This window comes from Pleuronectes platessa, chromosome 14, assembly GCF_947347685.1.
Source record: "Pleuronectes platessa chromosome 14, fPlePla1.1, whole genome shotgun sequence".
Classification (NCBI taxonomy): Eukaryota; Metazoa; Chordata; class Actinopteri; order Pleuronectiformes; family Pleuronectidae; genus Pleuronectes; species Pleuronectes platessa.
The window spans coordinates 9,187,601-9,210,743 of NC_070639.1; the positions used below are offsets into that span (position 1 = coordinate 9,187,601).

The following is a 23,143-nucleotide window of genomic DNA, read 5'->3' on the forward strand; positions in this document are numbered from 1 at the left end:
AGGATAAAACATTGACTAAAAGCTCAAAACCTTCATTTCGGACTCTGTCTGTAACACTGCAGTCGCTAAAAGGTCTGAAAGGTTCAAAGTGACAATGCTGAGAAGTTGTGTTGATTTTGAACGTGACACATACGTTTCTGCAGATTTACTTTCTCTGTCTCTGTCATCTGTTCTTGGTGGGAACAGTTATCGATTGGATTAATGGTGGCAAAAGTAATGGATGTCCTCCCCTGTGTTGTTTTCTTTAATATTGTGTCGTTCAAATTCACAATATCCATGTTGCAGCTCCTCGCTGGTGTTGAAAGGTCATGGCTGGTGAAAAAGACAAGTACTAGATGTGTTTTGATGTTCAGTGCTACCTATTCCCTCTCTGTAACCCCCACGAGCCCCTCTGATCTACTCTTCGGCTCATTAAAACACCCTCTCCACCTCCACATTAGCATCAGAGTCATGGTCAGACTGCTTTGTGTTATAAGGGGGGAAACAATATCAATAACAACAACAAAAACAATAGTAGCCTTTGGTCCAGGGAGGAGAGGAGAGAAAAAAGGTCTTTGATAATGTACATCAAAGTGAGATGCTGAAGTGGGCTGTGTTTTCACTGCGTGCATGCCAAGGTCGTCTCTGATCCTGCTCACGCGGTGTTAGCGCTCAGGTCTGATGATGCAAGGTGAGTCGCTGGGTCTGCAGGACATTTCCTCAAGGATGAGAATTCAAACCTTGCAACCAACAAAGCCTTGTCATAGGTTAAAGATGCGCTCCTTTATTGACGTTGAATTCTTCTATCTGCCTCCATGTGCATAGTGTTTACGTGAGTTTAAAAGCCTTGGGAATGTAGACGGGTTTGCGGTTAGGTAATATAAACTTTGAGAGCTCAGATGCTATGAATGTCTGTACAATGTAAAACTAGCACCTGTGTACAAGTACAAGAGGCCCTAGAGACTTTGGTGGATTCATACAAACACAGATGCAAGATCACTGGTCTCCATCTGGCCTCGTGCGGGTCTGGGGGTGACACGTGCTTAGGGTTGACAGTTGTTTTCTACTCTCTTTGTACAAATTGGAGGGAATTTGGAAGTTAGAGACAAGCTTTTATTTTTAAATCCTCTGAGTAAAGTGTGGAGTAATTCCAATATAAACTGGAATCGAGATTATAATGCCTGGCTGTCATTTGGCCGTAGTGTTTGCACCTCCATTTGGCAACCCTGTCTCCTAGTAATGACATTGATGTAAAACAACTGTTTCCCGATTTTGTAATGGTAATGTAATCATTGTCTGGATTATGTTCAGAGGATTTGGTAGAATGAATGAATGAAACTCTATATTTATAAATGGCAGCAGTACAGAGAACATGAATGTCATACTCGAGACTGGGGTTCCCATCCAGAGGCCTGTCAGGGTGAGGCAACAAAAGCACTTTGGTTAGAGTCAGGGGAAGATTAATGGTTGTTTCTGGTTAAATGTGAATGAACCGTTGAGTCTGAAGTCACTGTGAACTTTTTAAGAAAACCATAATCCTTCCCTAACGATAAGCATAGCTTGCCAATGCCTAAACATGTCCGTCACAGGTTTAATATGGCTGTATTTGTAACAAGTGGACAGAGATTTGTGTGATTGTACATTTTTGGCAGATATACATTGTCCATAAAGAATTTATTCTTACATTCATAATCAAATTTTTGCAATTTAAGATACATGTAAATGATCAAATATGTTTACAATTTGGTTTCCCTCAAAACAAATTTGCCTTTACAAATTAGTTGCATATAAACAGAATTTGTAATAGTCAAGATTGTAAATGATAAAATAACTGCTCTCCTTTCTAATATGAATTCTTTATTTGGTAATTATAATTTATATCAGTATTGACTAATGTATATAAACATGTTATTAGTTCTCAATAACAATTGATTGGTTAAGACTCATTGTCGTGGGTTGCCAGGTTGGAAAAATCCATAACATAGTATTCATCAGTGGGTAATTTACTCAGTTTGTTTTCGCTGATTTAACGTAAAGAATGAATGTTCCTTCCTGTCCTTTGAACTAGCAGTTTGATCAAACGATCTCAAATCAACCTCCACTTTCTAGGATTTCCAGCTATTAGCCATATTTCACATATATTTAAACAACATTACCCTTTTCTCAATGATTTGAAATTGATCTGTCGACAAAAAATTTACGTTTAAAACATAACTTGTTAATGGTCTATGGAATCGTAATAACATATTTTGTATACATAAATAAAGACATAGGGCACTGCTTGCCCCTTTGTACAGATAAGCATGGCTCATAGAAAGTGGTGCTAAACTTAACTAAAGAAAAACAGTTAATAGCGCAAAGGGTTAATGGCACATTTGCTTCCATGCATTTGTGAACTTTGCAGTAACACATCCGGAAAACGATAAGTGATATTATCTTTCATCCAATATTCCATGGTTTCCTTCATTAAAAAGCAAAATGTGTAACTTTAACAAGAATTAGAAATGACTCAAACCATAAATATCCTTCTTTCTCTCCTCCCTCTGGGAGCGTGTGGTGGGAGTTGTAGCTCATGAAGTGTGCAGTGTCGATGTGAAACTCTTCTCACTGTGCAGTCAATAAGTGTTAATTTCCAAAGCTGCACGACATTATTAACCTGCTGTGCTTAAAGGTATTCACTGTATTTATTTAATTAGACGTCAGTGTAAGGTGTCTTGATTGACGTCTCGGTTGATCCACACAGTCCTACTCTGTGCCGAAACCTTTTTGGTAACAGCGACATGTTCTTTTGTTACGCTGTTCTCAAATTGCTCAAACAACTCATTATAAATTCCGGCACTTCTTATCACCCTGCTGAATAATCGCAGGTTTGTTTTTATTTATAACTGGAGTAAACACTGTGTGTACAAGGTCGTTAATGGAAATACAACAGACAAAAAATGTAATGATAACGTGATTATCCATGATTGGATATTTCTAATACATTCCAACGCTGTATTATACCTGCTATGCAATTATAATCCATGATCTCCAGGAACAACAGTGTAACGGGACCACAGGATCATGAATCAAAATGCCACAACCCATTCTGCCACTTGTATCAGGGGTCACTTAATATTTCAGTATCTGATACTTCCTTCTTTTCCTCCAAACCCACCTGAGAAATCATCGTAACTACAGAGAGCCTTTATGAGCATGTGGACCTCAGAGAAATCTGTCCATTCATGAAAGGCTCAGGGCCAGCCAGACCGAGCCAGACCAGCCCTTCAGGGACACCCGCTGTTTGACTTGGCTCGTGACTGCGCGCGGGTACAGGGCTACAGTTGTCCGTAGCCACAGGCTGCAGAGCTGCAGGTATTTCCTGACTAAATTTCTCTGTCATACTGTTTGCAGTCGTGGACTAAGGACGGCAGGGGAACTTGAGAGAGAGAACGTGGATGAAATGCCAGTGTGGGAGGACACAAATACAAAAACAAACCTAGTCACAATGTATTTTTCTTAAATTTCTCTTTCAGTTCATGAGCTTTGGTCGAAGCTAAGAGGAAATTAATAGCTCAAAGACTTCCTTTCCTTTAATCCAACATCCATATCTTTTTTTTTGCAGCTATAACAATGTTTTTTTGGTGGTATAGGCCTAGAGTTTATCTGAATGCACTGAAGCCCAAGAGTCTAATCTTTTCTGAATTTCCTCTGTTTTTCCAACATGATGACCCAGATGTTGCTCTCCCATGTTTGGTTTTGGAATAAATATTCATAATAGACTCTATGCCACCGTTTCAAGAACATCTTTCACCATTATGTAAATGCATATAGACACTCGGAAAATGTCTGTGGGTGCACACCTGCAAGCACCTGGACACAAACACACATGCACACACATGCACTGAAGAAGAGATGAGCGATGTCTTTGTAGAATTTCCCCGCTGTATTTTCTCTATGTGCTTTTCCTTGTCACTTTGGACCCTCTCAAATTATCCGTTGGGATTAATGAATGTAATTTTCACACATTAACTTCCCCAATCTTATACTGGGCCGGCCCACAGCAGTGTTTAACCAGTGCATCTGTCCATTAGGTACCATCGGTAAAGTCGCAGCAGGGGTTTGTAAATGACAGTTGTTCCAGTGCTGTAAACACAACGGCCCTCTTCCTCTCCACTCCTGGCTGCGAGCATCCTTCTGCTGAGTAATTCCACCACATCAAGTGCAGTTGAGAAATGGGCTGTTGTCTCGGAGAACTTCTCATGCGCGATGAATCATCTTTAAACTCAGTCACTGACAGAAATCTCACATCAAAGTGCAATAAGACACATGTTGGAACCTCAGCGATGTCGTCTGCCTTTAAATTTGAATAGAATTGGTCATGTTTGTCTCATACTTTTCAGTGCGTGTGAATGGGGGGATTTTGGGAGTGGATACATTTTGATCATTTCCCCTGCGTATCCTCTGTTTTCCCACTCTCTGTAGCCCGACTACCACCGCACTTTGTCTCTCCCCATTCTCTCGCTCTCATCTCTGTGGCCGCCTCTGCTTCTGATTTAAACACGCAGCGGGGGGTTGTGGGTAGAGGCTCACGCTGCGAAGGATCCCTCTGACTCAGGGAGAGCTGAAGGTCAAACACACTCATGATCAGAACCACGAGATGACACGGAAGAGGTGGAATAGATAGAGTGCGGGATGGAATCCGGGGAGATGTGTTCTGTTCTCTCAGCGGTGGGCAGTTCATTCTGTAAACACCACAACGTATGGCCTCACAGTGGAGGAAGCTTCTGCAGCACAACAGATCTATCGAACAATAAGCAAGTTTCAGATGTTCAGCCATCACCCAATAACAACTAAAACACATATAGACTAAGATCTTTTCTCGTCTCTGCAGAGAATATTGATAAAATACTTAGCTATGGCGATACCAGCAAGAACACTGTCATCTTTTCAAGTTAATTTAGTTTTGTCTGCCTGTTTTTTTTTTTTTCTCGCTTCTTAATTAGTGAGACCCTTGACTGACAAAGCAAACAGAGCTGCAACAAGAGAATGAACACGAGGAAAATCATCTGTTTCTTTGAATGGAAAAACTCCTGGAGCCCAGATGAAGCTTTTCCTTTTTCTCCTTTGCAATTTTTTTTTTTTTGGAAGCATTTGCATATTTCAAAAGTCTACCAAAGAAAATAGCCCAGGGGCAGAAATGGCCGATCTGCATATTGAAGACTCAACAGAGGGCGAGGAGTGGGATACGGAGAGAGAGAGAGGGAGGGAGGGAAAGAGGGAAAGAGTATAGAGTTGAGGACATCTAAATTACTTGAAAAAGATCTAAAAGAAATAATAATGTCAATCAGCCAATGGTGTCATTGTGCTGGATTAATTGCTGTGTTCACTACAACGAAAACAGCTTATTTGCTCAGTTGTAGAGCGTCGGTGTGCAGAGAGAGAGAGCGAGAGAGGGGGAGAGGGAGAGCAGAGAGAAAAAATGTGCATCATAAGAAGGCCTCTTCACCCAGCTTCCTTCATGAATAACAAATAGTGGACCCAGTGCTGTGACCAGCCAGCACAACACATGAAAAACATTACTGCATTCCCTGAGTCGTCTGGTTTTCTCTACATCGCGCTGGTCGGCTGGAAACATGAGAAACACGGCGTCGCTTTTGAACAGCTACGCTTCATGTTTTTTACTTTGTTTGACCGAATGCAGCTAAACAACATACAGGTTTGCACTAGCTGTGGAATTAATAATCACTTAATCAAATCATTGCATAATGTAAGAAGAGTGTTGAAGTACCCAAGTTGGATCAAGTTGTTATCTTGGCTTGATTATTGATTAATCAACATTAATACTTTAAAGGCCAATTCAATTTTGTTAAACAGAATAATAGTTGGGTTGCCAGGCATGAATAATCCCTCTGCCTGGTGAACCTCCTCCTCCCACTAAACACTTATATATATTATTACACTTTAATAAGGTTTTTTATTACAATCACATGTCTCCAGTTATAAATGTAGTGTTTGTAAATTAAATTTTAATAGTGATACCAGTTGATTAATTTGACTTATTCCTTACCCCTTTTATAAGCCAATTATAAAATGCTTTTATATTATGTATTCTATACAGTAATATGATGCAGATTCCTGGCTTAACTTTGTGTAAGGAATCTTATTTGTTATGTATTGACATATGTATGTGTAACTTTTTAATATTGTAATGTTAAAACCACAGAGTCAAGGAATACCTCAAAGAATGTGGATGAAAAAATATATATTTTGATGTTTCATCATTCAATAGTGCACTGGTTTGTGTGGTGTGTGTCCTTTGTGTTTTTATGTATCATCTGGAGCGAAATCAAAGCGATAACAAATTAATATGAAACATTACTGGACCTTTTATATTAAGATCGTATTCTCAAAACGTTTCCTTTAATTGCCCTTTAACATTTACAGCCAAGTGTCATGCTGGTGGAGGATAAACATTAGAAGAGATTTTTCAAAAACATCCAGTCCAAAGGTTTTTTCTTATAAATGGCTAACAAAAACTTTGTAAATTGAATGTTTTTAATTAATAATTTATAAAGTCAACAGCTTCAATTTATCAAACTTTTACAAATTGTTTTTTTATCAGAAAGTTTCACCTCTTTGTTTATTCTTGCTGATATGAAAGGTTTTTCGAATTTTCTGGACTCATACAGGTTAGAAGTTTATGCAGCTTTTTTCAAACACAACATATTATTTAAACATGGCCAATTATTCACTGTCCTGCAAACATTTAGTGGAGAATTGAATGTGTTTTAAACATCCTGTGCTTCTACCATTTACTGAGTGAGATTGACATTATGCTCTCAGGAGTTGAACCCCTGAGTGTCATTCTGCCTAAAACATTCTCTGGACTGGACACACGGACACGTTGAGTTATTAAGGAGACGAAAACAAACCAAATGTAAAAAGTACTTCACTTTAAAACTCCTGAATAGATCCTATAATATTTGTGCCTTACTATGATTTTTCCCCCCAATCTTTATAGTCAAACCAATTTATCAGTTATATAATTTAACATCGGGGGATAAAAGGGGATTTATGACAAAAGGGTTCAGCTTAAGCTGTAGATTTATGGGAAAACGTAATTCATGCGTATTTATCTTTGACCTTTTTGGCCACGAATCAACTCCGCTGAAAAGCATCAATTGGCACATTCACTGGGCTGCACCTGGCTCTTTCCTCCGCTCACAAAACTTCGGTCGAACATTCTCCTCTGCGTGTTTATTCAGCGCAAAGTAACGGAGCAAGGAAACATCATCCCAGCAGAACTGGATTTGTGTTTTGGTGTCGGGGACGGTATGTGTGAAAATAACGGTCCAGTTTGTTTGTGTGTGTGTGTGTGTGTGTGTGTGTGTGTGTGTGTGTGTGTGTGTGTGTGTGTGTGTGTGTGTGTGTACCTTCAGCGCGCACCAGAGCGGCGCGTCACGCCACTGTGGCCTTTTCTCCTTTACCATATGAAAAGGAGAGCGCATTAAGATGCAGGAGGCGTATGAACCCCCTGTTTACCCAAAGCTGACTGGAGTATCCTTGACACGGGCCTTGCTGCCTCTGTGCTGTTCCAAAGGAGATCATTCACCACTGTACAGAGTTATTCAGTCTGGTACACGCAGCTTTAGTGACTTCATAACCTCAGGGAGAAGCATAATAATTCTTTTTTATATATATATAATATAATCATAAACCTTGTTTTTATAGTTTGGAAGACTTTTTGTTGCCGGTATTTCTTCTTCAACGTTATTCGTGCACATGCTGCTCAAAAACACACAGTGTCTTTCCCCCCTTATTGCAATAGATCATTTTTCGTTTGCATTGTTGCGTTTTCCTGCTACAAGAACTTTGTGCACCCGAGGTTTGACTCTGAGATGCACCAACTCCTTTCTCTGGCTGCGCGTCCAATCAGCGGGAGCTCTGCAGACTCTTCCAGTTGTAATTGGACGGAGGTGGAAGAGGAATCCGCAGCCCTGGCCCAACGTAAACACATGCACGTCTCCCTCGCTGCGCAGAGGACGCACCGGTTAGAGCAGCTGGAGTGACCTGAGAGGACCACATCGCTTTAGAGGCTTTAAAGTTTCTTCTTTTTTTGTCGCTATCATTAGCTTGCATCCAGATTGTAAATATAGAGAGAATCGAACAGCTCTTCTGTTTGGCCGTAGAGAAGGTCTTCTGCCATATCGTCGGGTCTGTGGATTACGCACGGCGCAGCTCACGGGACAGAAAAGTTTTGTCGCACAGGACTGCGTAACGAAGCGCCTTTTCCACCAAGAAGTCATCAACTAAAATAACGATCTAAGCCTCAATGGAGTGATTTTAATTTGCGAGTTGCACAAAGATAACCAATGGTGATCTAGACTGAATTTATGGATTAGGAACAGTGGGACTTTGATCAACACATATCCAGATTTATGCTTTGTGGGATGGCAACAGCCACCTCCAGTCCCTATCTAGCCAGCAGCAGGATTTTATCCGGCCCGGTCCTTCACTCTGACCGGAGGGGTGGTGGCATGCAGCCGGGCAGCACCGCTGTGACCACGGTTTCCAGTGGCTACAGAGGGGACCCGTCAGTTAAGATGGTGCAGAGTGACTTCATGCAGGGAGCCATGGTGGCAAGCAACGGGGGCCACATGCTCAGCCACGCTCACCAGTGGGTCACGTCGTTGCCGCACGCCGCAGCCGCAGCAGCCGCAGCCGCGGTGGCAGCAGTCGAGGCCGGCTCCCCGTGGCCGCCCAGCTCCCAGCAGCAAGAGGTGAAGAGAAACGGCGGCAGGGAGGACCTCCACTCGGGCTCCGTTCTGCACCACAGGTCCCCACATCTGGGTCCTCATCAGACGCACCCGGGAAGTTGGGGAGGCTCCTCCGCGGCGCACATCGGCATCTCCGAGGGGCAGCAGCAGCAGCAGCAGTCCCTCATCTACTCCCAGCCAGGCGGGTTTACTGTCAACGGGATGCTCAGCTCACACGCCGGACAGAGCCTCATGCACCCGGGGCTGGTGCGCGGCCAGTCCCCGGAGCTGGACCACGGCAGCCAGCATCACCACCAGCATCACCACCACAATCACCACACACACCATCACCAGCATCACGGTGTGAACCATGAGCCGCACTCCGACGAGGACACGCCGACGTCTGACGACTTGGAGCATTTCGCCAAACAGTTCAAGCAGCGACGGATCAAGCTCGGTTTTACGCAGGCGGACGTGGGCTTGGCGTTGGGCACCCTGTACGGCAACGTGTTCTCACAGACCACCATCTGCAGGTTCGAGGCGCTGCAGCTGAGCTTTAAGAACATGTGCAAGCTGAAGCCTCTGCTCAACAAATGGCTGGAGGAGGCCGACTCCACGACCGGGAGCCCGACCAGCATCGATAAGATCGCCACACAGGGCAGGAAGAGGAAAAAGCGCACGTCCATCGAGGTGAGCGTAAAAGGCGCGCTGGAGAGCCACTTCCTCAAGTGTTCCAAACCCTCCGCGCAGGAGATCACCTCTCTGGCGGACACTCTGCAGCTGGAGAAGGAGGTGGTCCGGGTCTGGTTCTGCAACCGCAGGCAGAAAGAGAAGCGCATGACGCCACCCGGACTCCCGCGCACCCCGGAGGACGCGTACTCGCAGGTGGGCAGCATGGGTCCTGACACTCCGTCGCCCTCCATAGACTGCAAGAGGATGTACAGCGACACGTGAAAATAACTGTTTGATTAGATATTTAGAGAAACGTTTCCCCCGAAAGACTCAAGTATCTGCTTAACTTTTCGTACACTAAATATGTTCAGTTATTATCAAGTCTGCGTTCATTTCAGAGCCGGACAGATGTCCTTTAACCCTTCGTCGAGTATTTTCCTGCACAATGGATCATCCTTTGGGATAGAAAACCAAAAGTTAAACGGAAATCTGAGAAGAAAACTAGTTTTAAGTCTTTTACATTCAAGTTTCCAGAGACTTTAAGGCTCAAGTTCAGAAAAAAAAGCTCTTTGTGCAGTTAATAATAAAAAGAAGTTCCCTTGTAATGCTGCAGATTTCAATGCCCCACTCTTACCTATATGGTTTTTGAATTGAAAGGCATTTAATCAGCTTTTTGTTGTGTTTATGATAAGCAATAATTTATCAGGTGTTAAAAGGTGTTTCTCACTTTTGTGTTGTGTCAGTGGTTTTATGTTGTGCCACAGTTTAAAATGGACAAAAAGTAGAAATTATTCCAGTTTCTCCTTCATAGGAAACTTTTTTCTTTCTTTCTGGAAACATGCCCTTAAGTTAATGTACAAGTACGTCTGTTGTGCATTTCTTGTGATTATTTATTTCTTCCACTTGTGTTTACTTTCACTGAACAGACAAATAATTTAATAAATCTTACATTAGGGAAATTGTGTTAAAATACTTGAGGTGGCCCAAACGCACGCACACACACACACACACACACACACACACACACACACACACACACACACACACACACACACACACACACACACACACACAGGGTTAAATATTAAACATGCTTCAGCTTTTATAAGGTTTTATAAGTATATCTACCTGTCAAAAAGGTTAATTCATACTTATTGTGTCGTTCATGAGAGTCAAAGACAAACTCAAAGACAATATACAAACATTATCTCATGAATTGTATAAGTCATAACATATAAGTCTAATATTTATATTCATGTGAGCTGAAAGCAGTTTGAAATTCCTCTGTAAAAATTCCAATAATCGATCAATTATTGCATTAAAAATTTCAAACTTTTGCTTGTTGCATTTCCAGATTAGAAGTTTTTCTTTAACTCAACATTTTATAGGTTATCAAGAGAGCTGGAATAGAAAAATATAGTTTTTGTATCTCGGAAAATTCTGTAATTTCACAGTTTCTGTTATTTTATGGAGAAAACATCTCGTGGACAAAATAACTCTCCGATTTGTTGATGTTTAACATATTCACTGTAGTTGCAGCAGTGGGAGTTTCGTTATGTTGTCAGCTCCGTAAGATAAACCAAAAGTATTTGTCCTTAGCCTACACCATTTTGTATGATGCCATGTTGGCTCTATTGAAGCTGACTGGACACATCACGTAACCCCGTTCTGGAAATCAAATTATACCTTGTTGTGTGATACTGTATATCAGTGCAGCCACATATACGTCCTGTGGCAGCGCTGTGGACTGCAGCTCTGTGGAACGCAGCCAAGAGAGGTCGGCCATCCCAGCCGGCAGTTCACCTCGGCAGCGGTTGCCAAGGTGACGGCGAGCCGGAGTGACACAAGGCAGCAGATCTTTTGCCACAGATGATGGGTTTGGATAATAGAGGCAACGAGAAGCTCGGGAAGCCGGAAAAAAAAAAAGAATCAGCGTTTCTTCTTTCTGTTTCTAATTCATGCACACAAACACACAGCAACATACGATAAAAAAAAAACACATGCAGAAACATACACACACATGTGCTGATGGTACAGGTCAAAACTCTCATTGATAACAATGCCAGGTGTCAGAGAACGAGTCGAGGAGGAGTTGCTGTTAAATTGAAGGTGGGAGGGAGGTCAAAGGTCGGCTGGTCGGCTACAGTAGCCGCACAGCAAACCAGACGGAAAGTGAATAAACACAAACTCGGAAGTTAATACATAACTGGAAATGTAACTCTTTAAATCAGAATCTGCTTGTGTCTTTTTTTGCATCGGATCTAATGAAAATACATTGATGAGCGGCACACACACATTTTTTGGTTACTTTGAATGTGATTCAGGTTTCTTATGGTTTCATTAAAAAACAGGTACGCCTTCACGCAAACATGTCAAGATGTGTGTGAGGTGTGTATACGCCCCTGTGTGTGTTTTGTGTGCGTCTCTTAGCTGAACATTGGCAGGATTTAGGGGAAACTTGGGCCTGTGGTTATAAATAGCAGTCGTCCTGTATGAATGGGCAGTTTCAATTGGTCTTTTACACATAAGCCCGAACAGCCGTCGTCACTGCAGGTCAATTTTTAATCTGTGAAGAGGCTCCGAGGAAACCAGTATGATGTGGACATGTTGCTGTGTGAAGTTTCTGAGGATTCAGCTGTTGTCAGATGAAAAGTTTAGATTCATTTCGTGGCTTTGGAAAAATTTAGGTTTTTACAGAAACAATGTTTTAAACAAGACAACGATGAGATTGCAAAATAAAATAAAAAGAACTTGTACTAACTTTTGTTGACTTACTATTATTATTATGAACTGGTGCTGCCATAATTTAAAACATTTTATCTGTCTCTCTCTTACTCTCTCTTTCTCTCTCTCTCTCTCTCTCTCTCTCTTTCTCTCTCTCTCTCTCTCTTTCTCTCTCTCACGCTCTCTCTCTCTCCTCCCCCATGCTCGTGTTGGCTTGTTGTGGGAACTATAGGGTTGCTCTATAATATTGTTAGTTTGCGATCTTACCATGTAAAGTGGCTTGATATTATTTGTGTTGGGATTTGGGGCTTTACAAATAAAATTAATTGAATTATTTGACACAAGATAAAAGACCGACGCTGTATTATGTCATGAACTCGGAATCCCAATCTCAAACAAACAATGTTAATGAAGTCTTCTGCATGCTCTTGCAGTTGTATCACACAGAGATGGACAGGTAGCTCCACTGCTCACAGTCATCCATGGCTCTTAACATGATGTATTCCCATCGAGCTGCAGAAGTTGAAGCTCGCCGATAAAAAAAAAGAAAGGAGGACGACAAAATCTAAGCCTCTAGGATTGCACTGTGATCCCCTCAAAGCTTAGTGATGTAAAGATTGGAGATAAGGCTGGAATTGAGGGGAGATAAAAAGCCCTTAAAGGGGTTTTGTCCTCACATGATGCCGGAATTCGTGTCTGAATATCAATGCTGGGATCTGGAGGGTGTACCAGCCGGTGATGTCACAGTACTCAAAGTATCTGAATCTGAACCTCCACAGCACCCGGGCCAAAGTTTTATTATTTTTTCAGACAAATTCTTCACAAATGTAAAATCACAAGAGATGCATCAAATTGACCTGGAATAGTGAAGAACGAATAATAAGACCCAAACCTAGAAAAGGACAAACAAATAGCAGAAAAAAACATTAAAACATGTACATATAAATTTACACATCCATACATAGACAGAGAAAAGAAAATTTACATTTACATAAACACAGTGTTGCATCAAACGTTCAGAAGTTCACAGCCATACGACCAGACAAACAAAGTACATCTCATGAGTAGATGCATGTCAGATAATAATTGAATATGTAATAGGACAGTACAACTCCTCAACTCTGTGAACTTTCAAAACCAGGAGCCCTATAGTTTCTGTCCACACCAAAACTCTCTGATTACTCCTGCAATAACTGTGCATTTGGAACATCTTGTATTCATATTCATATGTGACTCAGTCCTTATATACATATATTTATGTATTTTAGTCATGTTCCTTCCTTTATCTTTGCAAACAACTGCTGCACTTTGGCCCGCTTGTCTCTTTTTTGTCATCGTTATTCTCTTGACATGTAGCTGTAGCACAATAATTTCCCAATTTGGTATCCATTAGGTTTATCTATCCGTCCATTTATCTATTAATTAAAGGTTACTCTTATGAGGTGAAGGTTCCATAATTGCCGGATATAGAAGAGTGATACAGCCCCTATGTCAAGTCACAGTCCTCCAGTCCTTATCAGGTAGCCTATATGATAATAGTTCTACGGCAGCCAGGTGACCAAGAGAGATCTGCAGCACTGATGCTGACTGTGTGAAGATTTCCAATCTTTGACCAGAAGCTCTCTCCCTAACATAAGGGCGGTCTGGGTCCATTCAGCAAGCGGCACCTCACGTGTCCATTATGCATCTGTTCTTGTCATGACATCAAATGTAGCCTCTGCTCGTGCATGTACAGTAAGAATGCACGATTCATTTTAGCGCTAATTGTTTCTTGCATCACTGGAACAGTGGCTGTTTGCAGCTTACACACTAAAGATGTCATTATACCTCCTCCCATAACAACTGCTAATATATTTGTTCGTAATTGCTCTTAAAGCCTTCTACATAAGTACTTTAAGCAAAGCAATTACTGCTCGATAATCCCTTCCTTAATGATTTCTGTTTGTGTCTCAAAGTTCAGACGCAGTGACGTGCACACACAGACTCACACCTGCACCTGTTCCACAAATTATTCAACAACGGCAAAGTTTTCACCTGCAACTCTTTTCATTGTGGTTTGGATATGGTCAGTTCCCAGTTTCTGGTGTTAATTATTTTCTATGTTGGTTAATGGCTAAAGTCTAACACTGATTAACACATCATGGCTTCCGCAGTGTGACTCAGTGTGACTCTTACCTGAAGACAGAAGCAGCGTAATGCACAAGGTTCAGTGCGTTTAAGTAGATTTTTATGTTTTATTTGCATGGGAGTGTATTAAGACAGTTGTATGCACATGGCTCAGTTATTATTCTTACACGTGTGGGTTCTCTCCTCTCCTCTCATCTGAATATTATGATTTAGTGGTTAACATGTTTCACTTTGCCAGTGTTTGCTCTTTTTTTCGGTGAAGGATGGAGTTCCAAAAGTCTCTCCATTAGGAGGAAATTAAAGCAAACATCTGTGGAATAATGGAGAGGGAAATGAATTCTCTCACCAGCGAGCCTTTTTTCGTGTGTGGGTGCCACTGAACGTGACGAGCATGCATGTGCCAGACCGGCGGAGTGGAACTGTTTTGATGGGCATGTTCAACACATGGGCATGATGCCAATTTAGACAAGCATGCCCACGAAAAGGAGCTCCGGCTGCATACTAAGTGTGAACGAGTTGTAAGGGTGTCAAGACTCAGTATATACAGGTGATAACAGATTTTCTTTACAAATTCATTACAATTGAATTAACTGAAGAAAAAAAATAGGTTGGCATGTTATTTTGATTTTGCCGACTTAGAATGTGATACTTTATTATATATTCCTGATTATCTCATCATTTAAAAAAGGAGCCATATCAACTTTAGAAAGTCTAACTTAAATTAGAAATAAATCTATATAAGAAAAAGAAAATACTTAAACATATATATAAAAACACAGAAATACCCAAACATAGAAATGTGGCTCACCAAATAGAGGCTAGGTGGATCTAAGGTATAATGCTGCCATCTCCTGGATACAATATTGAATGCATATTTGCCAACCATATGTCAATTCAAAAAGTTTTAGATTTTTTTTAAATAATATATATATATATATATATATATATATATATATATATATATATAATACACAAATGGGACTGTGAGACGAGGTTGTTATTTGTTTTGCTCCAAATATAGTAAATTGAGCTGTTGCTGGTGAAATATATCAGCATCCAAAACCTACGATTAACGACACGTACAGTAAGTTTCTTCTAAATGTGCATCCTCAATCAAAGTAATAGTAATAGTGCAGTTTGTATGTTAATGATCCTTTTCACTTAGATATATGGCAACTTTGAAATTACTACAAGATATTGCATAAGTCATCATTGTTAATATTTGTTATGTTGTCATTATTGAGTCACATAGTTTCCGTTTATTTTTTTTGGGGGGGGGGGGGGGGGGGGGGGGTTACGCAGAAGATATTTTGGCATATTTTTTTGCATCACATGAAGTATCTCATGACTTTTTATTTCTGAGTCACACTGCTCCTTTAAATCAGTGACCAACCTGCTGCTGTGGCGTCAGCATCTTCCGCAGGCGGCCCGATGGCGATTGATCCGCCAGTGAAACCTTTAAACTGGGATATTTTGGGTAAAGCTCGGCTGGGAGAAAGCGCTCCGACCGTCTCGACGGAAGACGCAGAACCTAAAACCCGCTCTCGGATGAAACCGTTCAGGTAGGCAGGCCTCCTCGTGTCTGGTGAATGCTCAGATGTGCATTGATTTATTCCTCTAATCCCCTCCTCGGTGCTTACAGAGAAATCTGGCTTTTTGCGTTTTTTTTGTGTTTCCGGTTTTTCGTGCAGAGCGCAGAGCAAACACAGGTGTGGGAGAGAAACAGGCTCATTTGATGCAGATGTGAGAACAGACCGTGTTCATCCTTTGTGCTGAGGCTGTGTCAAATTCCTCACTGAATTTAAACCCTCAATTATCCATACATGAGAACAGGTTATGGCATTATACATATGGATCACAGTGAAAAAGTAGGGACCTGCATTCAGGAGCTGTGAGGCTACAATTATAAATTTCTAAATCTCTAAAATGATACAGGCCTGTTTAAATGAATCCTATTTTGATATTGTATTTCCATATTTGTATTGTCACAGTTTCTTATCACCTGATCAGTCCCTCAGCCGAGCTGCAGCTAAGCCGCCTGAAGCCACTGGTTTCCGTTGAAAGAATCATCTAAGAACCAAACATTGTATTATCTAATTGTTTTATTAACACGTAGACTACATGAACCCTTGGATTTTGGATTTATGTCAAATTTATTTGTCTTCATTTTATTTTTGTTGATTTATTCTGACATTTACTCTTAGTTTTATTGTTTATTCCAGATTAAAATGACATGAAAGGAGAAACAGGCACTTCCCCATGTTTATCCCCTTATGTCCGACGAGTCATCTTCACTCTGATAAAAAACATTCTTAAGTCCTGTTCTAAATAAGTTTGATTCCTCTGTCGAGTCGTGCGTGTTAAAATCATACGATATGGGAAATATTTTGGTATAGACACTTCTTCAGGAGATGAGAGCGTATGATGCTTGTTACCATGGTGCTGGTGACCTTGTTACCTTGGCAACAACCAGCAATGCTATCCAGTGGCCTGGATTTTGTGCAAGAATTTAACAACGATCACCGGAGAGAAAAGCATTTAATGGCAGACATTTTGACTTCAGAGTAAGAAAACCTTGGGTGCCTGGATTTTTGTTTTCCCGTTACATTCTGAGGAACTTCATGTCGGCTCAGGCTCACTCTGTCATGGTCCATTGAAAAGAACTGAGCAATTTGTGATGTCTTTGCCTTGGCTGTTTATCTTCTTTCTGCAAAAAGTCAAAATGTCTGCCCACTACACCCAGCTGGCGACACGACGATCTGAGACCTCAACAACACAACCACCTCAACACATTGTCAACATTTGCACTGTCCCGCCGCATTGTAGGAGCCGCAGGTGGAAACCATAGCAACAGACGTGTCCTGTGTTTGTGTCCTGAAGATGCCGCTCCGCTTAATCCAGGTTGCATCAGAGTCTGAAGTGAAGAAAAGACAGGCAGCTGTACCATGGGTGTGTACTCATACTCCACTGTACGTGTGTTGTGCAAATGTGTGTGTGTCTGTTCATGTGTGAAACATCACAGCTCGGCTGTTAATTATTAATCTCATGCTGGTTGGTGAGCAGCACATCATTGTCCTTTGTTATTATATATATATAAATATATATATAACTAGGGCTACGTTGTAGCACTGACGGGCCCGAGCACCCTCACGTTGAAGCCTGTTGCGGTCGGTGGAGAGCGATCGATGAACAAGCGCACATCTCCGCGTTGCATGCATGTTGTGCACTGTGGCAAGGATAAACGCTTCACTTCCAGCCAGTTGGATAAGGCAGAGTGGATTAACAAAGTACTTTCTGTTTCATGGCGAATCAGTAGGTGGCGCTATGACTAATGAGGGAATATTGACACAAAGAGCTGTTCAGGCTTGGACTCTGATCAAGAGACAGAGTTTGGTAGTGAAAGGACAATGCAGAGTGAAGTAATGAAAACATCATGTCCTTTGGCAAAGGACTATCATTCGCCGCACATCAATGTTAACACGGTTTGAGGAAATGTTACAATTCTGACCATGATCCAATGATTTGCCTGAGTTCTTTTGAGCTGTATATCGTAAAGCAGCCAGGAGCAGTTCATCAAAATATAAAACAGGTCACTTCCTGTAGCCACCAGGGGGCGCTTTGTTTTCAAGTCATAATTTCTGTGTAAATGTCATCAAGTCAACTCTTGTGTTACATGTCTAGTTTGGACTCGATTGGACCATCTAGGTCTAAGATACAGAACCTCACGTTTTGATGGCGTGTAATCAAACTTTGACTCAACACCACGGAGCGACGACAAAGGATCTTTAAATCAGTTTTTATCTCCACCTTGTTGTGATGACACTCATCTCAATTTGAAGTTGATCAGATGAAAGCCCTGGGACAAGTATGTTAAAGTAAAAATGGTGAATATGGTCAAAATGGCCACTATATGAAAAATGGCCAGCTTCCTGTGGTGTTTTTCATAATGTCCCTTGAGACTTTTTTTTATGACTGGTCGCGATACACCTGTGTTCCGATTTTGGTGAAGATCGGTCATAGGGAAACCTAGGGGCTGGTTCCAGGGGGCGCTGCTGAGCCATTTAGCCACGCCCAATTTAAATTACTCATGAATACTAAACTATCCATAGACCTTGAATTTCCTGAAAAGTTTTATTACTTTTTGAGCATGTCTAAATCTTTAAATTTCAATAGAGCCTCCCACCATTCTGCGCTCGGTCCCTAATCATAATATTTCCGTTTATCATCCTCTGCTTTTATCACGGTGAGAATTGGTGTAGAAAGTGCTCGTCTTGATTTCCGTGCTGGCCCTTTTTGCGTGGAATCTGCTATCGGGGAAGTTAGGAGACAAGGATCAAAAGCAGCAAGGATGGACAGAAAATATGAGGATAGAGATAAGATGGAGATAAAAGTCCCGTCTCCCTTTAGTCGTCATGGGGTATGACTCAATAACAAGATGTACAAACAATAACTGTAGTTTTTTTATTTGTAGTTACTGTCACCTCCCCCAGTCTGTCCCCCACCACGCCCCAAACTACCCCCAAAAACTCAAGACCAGCCAGGTGAGATGACAGCTCACCAAAACCAGGATGAAAAAGCCTAGAGGTCCGGACAACATGGACCCCAAGGTCTTCAAGGTGTGTGTGGAGCAGCGGTCAGGTGTGTTTCTACATCTATACAACCTCTCGCTGAGACTGCCCAAGATCAGGAAGATATCCTGCATCGTCCCTGTGCCCAAGACGGAGCGTCCCAGTGCTGCAGACGACTTCGGACCGGTGTCCTTAATGTCACCTTTAAGAGGATCGTCCCACCGCACCTCGGGCCCATAGAGTGGAAAAACTCTGATCCCATCTCTATTTTTTTTTTTTTTTTAAATAGCCTTGTGTATAGATGTATTTATCCCTACTTTGAATACATTTCTATATTTACACATATTTTTTGTCATACTATATTTTTCACTTGAGCTGCTACTTTCTTTATTAACATCGACCTGCAGGGATGGAGCGCCCCTGTTCTCCATAATTTAAGACCTAAGCATGCACGAGTTTCAAACCCACTAACAGAAGTAAACTGAACATCTAGTATTCATTCTAACATCATCAGAGGCAGAATATTAATTCCAGCACTCTATAACAGACAAATAAATATACTGGTGGCATAGTGAACAGCTTTAAGGAGCACTCTATATCTTCACTCAGATTTCCATGGCTGTGCCCAAACAAAGGTCAACAAAGATTCTTCAAGTTTATGTTTCCTTGAAAAACCCCAAAATCTGTATGAATTAAAAAAAACACTATCGATACCAGTGTCTGTATATTTGTATTTGCATGTGTGCAGGCATACAGCTGATTAATGTATTGTATGTAGGGATATGGCTGTGTACACTTAATAAATGTTTAAATTGATAAAAAAATGTCTGTATCCACAAACATTTTATAGAAGAGAATAAATGTGATATATATAGAGTCTGACACATGCATACCTGGAAAACCATGAGAACCAAACTGGTGGTGCATGCACCGGCCTAAACTGTGGTTCCATGACTCTTGCATGTGTACATGAGGAACCGTTCTCCGGTTCTGCAGGAGGATGTATCTGATACACTTTCTTGTGCTGCTGTGTCATTTGTGAATTTCCTCCATGGAGGATAAATTAAGGTACATCTTATCTTACCTTATCTTAAGTACATCAACATGTGCAAGACATTTAGTTTTTTATCGTTTTATTTGGTGAAATACTATCATTGTGAGGACATTATTTTTTTTTAGGATGTTTTGAAATGAAATTGTAAATCCCTCCATTAACCTTGACAGTCCTCACAGCAGGTGAAGAAGGTAAAGTCAGCTCAGTTGCTGGGGGATGTTGGTGGCAGACTCTCTTACACAATGAAGCCTTCTTAGGTTTCTCTGTCTTCTCAGGCAGCCCTGTCTCCTTGGGTTTGGGATCAGGGAGAACATTGGAGAGAACCTCTTCCTCAGTGAGCTCAGTTGTGGAAGCATAAGGTTTATATCTTTGGAAAACCTCATCAGAAGTAACCCTGAACTTCTCCAGATTTTTTAGGAGAACATTCTTCTTCTTCTTCTCCTCCTGCAGCTCGGTTTTCAACTTCTCCTGGTTGGTTGCATGACTTTGCCAGACCTTGTGATAAGAAGCTTTGAGCTTCTCCAGCTGTTCTTGGAGATTCTTCTTCTTGTTCTTCTCGTCCTGGAGCTCGGTGTCTAACTTCTCCTTGGTGATTGTATGACTTTGGCAGACTTTGTGATGAGAAGCTTTGAGCTTTTCCACCTTCTCTTCGAGATCGTTCTTCATCCTCTTTTCCTCCTGGAGCTCGTTGTTGAACTTCTCCTGATTGGTTGCATGACTTTGGCAGACCTCGTGGTAAGAAGTTTTGAGCTTCTCCATCTCTTCTTGGAGATCGTTCTTCTTCTTTTTCTCCTCCTGGAGCTCAGTGTTTAATGTCTCCTGGTTGTTTGCAAAACTTTGCCAGACCTCGTGGTGAGAAGCTTTGAGATTCTCAAGCTCTTCTTGGAGATCGTTCTTCATCGTCTTCTCCTCCTGGAGCTCGGTGTTGAACTTCTCCTGGTTGGTTGCATGACTTTGCCAGACCTCGTGATGAGAAGCTTGGAGCTTCTCCAGCTCTTCTTGGAGATCACTCTTCTTCTTCTTCTCGTCCTGGAGCTCGGTGTCTAACTTCTCCAGGGTGGTTGTATGACTTTGGCAGACCTTGTGATGAGACGCTTTGAGCTTTTCCACCTCCTCTTGGAGAGAGTTCTTCATCTTCTTCTCCTCCTGGAGCTCACGTTTGAACTCCTCCTGGTCGGTTGTATGACTTTGGTAGACCTTGTGATGAGAAGTTGTTAGCTTATCCAGCTCTTCTTGGAGAACGTTCTTTTTAGTCTTCTCCTCCTGGATCTCTGTGTTCTTCTTGGCCAGCAGGTCTATGAGGTGCCTTATTTGTTGGGACATACAAATAGAGTTTTGCAGAATCGTTGCTGGGCCTTGAATAGTCCCCACGTTTTGTTGAAAAAAACCTTCCATCACTAGTTTATTCTATTAGTTTTAAATAGAAAGTTAGAATTATTATGGAGAGATTTCTGAGTAAGTTAAAGTTTATTCCCTTCATCTTATTTTGCTATAAAGGACCTATCAATGGAACCTTTAAGATAAAGAAGCATGAGCCTTCGATATATAGAACATTGAACGTGTCATTAATCTTTAACATTAAACATGTTTTCCTTTGCATGTATTTTTGGGTCGTTATAACCTTTATGTTGTTTTTATTTATAGGACATAGGCTTTATTGTGAAAGGGAAACAGAGAGAATGGGGGAGTACATGCATAAATGGCCGCCAATTATCTTCTTCCGGAACATTCCATTTATTCCTTGATTTCTTTATTTTTACATGTTTCCTTTCAATAGTCATATTTCATCACAAAATGCAAAAATCTAGATTAATAATCGTGGATTTCAGCACAATGTAAAATAAATCTTTTGACTCACATTGTTTAAGACAATGAAATAAAACTGTGAATCCACAATTACTGCTGGTTGGAAAAGTCTTAAATATGCAAAACTATTACATACAAAGTCTTAATTATGTTGAGCTATGTCTGAATTATTTTAATGTTCATATATATATATATTTGCCAATATATGGGTATATTGGATTTTTTACTCCCAACTATCAACATTAGCATCTGCACCACAAGTCCACATAGGACGGGCTCTCAGGTTTTAGTTTTTGCAGAAGGGGGCGCTGGGATTTTAAGTCACGATTTCTGTTTAGATGTCTTCAAGTCGCGACACTTGTCTTACATGTGTAGTTTGGAGCCGATTGGACCAAATATGTCTGAGATACATAAGCTCGTGTTTTGATGGCTTTTCATCAAACTTTGACGTCACGCCACGGTCACACGGTATGACAAAAAAATCGATCTTTCAATAACTTTGGATCTCCATTTTGTTGTGATGACACTCGTCTACATTTTAAGTTGATCTGATGAAAGCTCTACGACAAGTACATCAAAGTAAAAATATGGAATATGACCAAAATGGCCACTAAATCCAAAATGGCGGGCTTCCTGTTGTGTATTTCATAATGGTCCTCGAGGCTTTTTTGTGCATCTGGTCATGATACACAACTATCCTCATTTTCGTGAGGATCAGTGAATGCTAAATGAGGGACTTTTCCGTAGGTGGCGCTGTTGAGCCATTTTGCCACGCCCATTTCCATTTCTCCAGAATACGTGAATTTTCACCCCTTTCTAATTTACTGCAAAGTTTTACAACATTTTGAGCATGTTGAAAAATGCTCAGAATAATCCTTTCAATTTCAATAGGGCCTCCCACCGGAGGTGCTCGGGCCCTAATAATTTAGTTTTCCTCCTGATCCAGCAGAGGGCGATCACTGCCCTCTTGACCTATCAGTAAAATAGACCAGTTATGTTGTGTTGATCTTCTATGATAAGCCGTACCGACAGGAACCAAATCAGAGTATGTGAGGAGCCGCCTGTGGAAGTGTAATGGCTTCTACTCCCTAGATGGCAAAGTACCAATCACAGGTGTGGGTGCACTACAGACGAGCAGAGCAGCGTGAAGTGTTCAACATCGTCACTCTTTGTTCAAACTTGACACGTTGGCAAAACTGACAGCCCTAATATTCCATGATGTGCATGAATATTGGACATATAATTGGCTCTTGGCCCCTTTATGGCCCTCGATGTAGAAAAGTCTGAGATCCGCCACTAATATCGGCTCTTACCTTCCCCACAGTTAAGGTGTTTTGGCTGTTTCACTAAATATTCTCCTGTTCTTTTTCACAGGTATCTCCATGGAAGACCAGCGGCTCAAAAACAACTTAATGTGTATTTGACATACGATCAACCATGAAAACCTTCCTCTGGGTTGATAACTACTGATAATA

At 41.3% G+C, this 23,143-nt stretch overlaps 1 protein-coding gene across 1 annotated transcript; it reads left to right on the top strand.

Moving 5' to 3' along the window:
• The first annotated feature begins 8,399 nt into the window (after positions 1-8,399).
• pou3f3a (POU class 3 homeobox 3a) lies at positions 8,400-9,671 on the top strand. Its single transcript, XM_053440165.1, has one exon. It carries the CDS (start codon positions 8,400-8,402, stop codon positions 9,669-9,671), a length of 1,272 nt encoding a protein of 423 aa, XP_053296140.1.
• The last annotated feature ends 13,472 nt before the right edge of the window (positions 9,672-23,143 follow it).

Excerpts from the sequence above, each read along its gene's own strand:
- pou3f3a (XM_053440165.1), top strand. The coding sequence starts at position 8,400 with ATGCTTTGTGGGATGGCAACAGCCACCTCCAGTCCCTATCTAGCCAGC.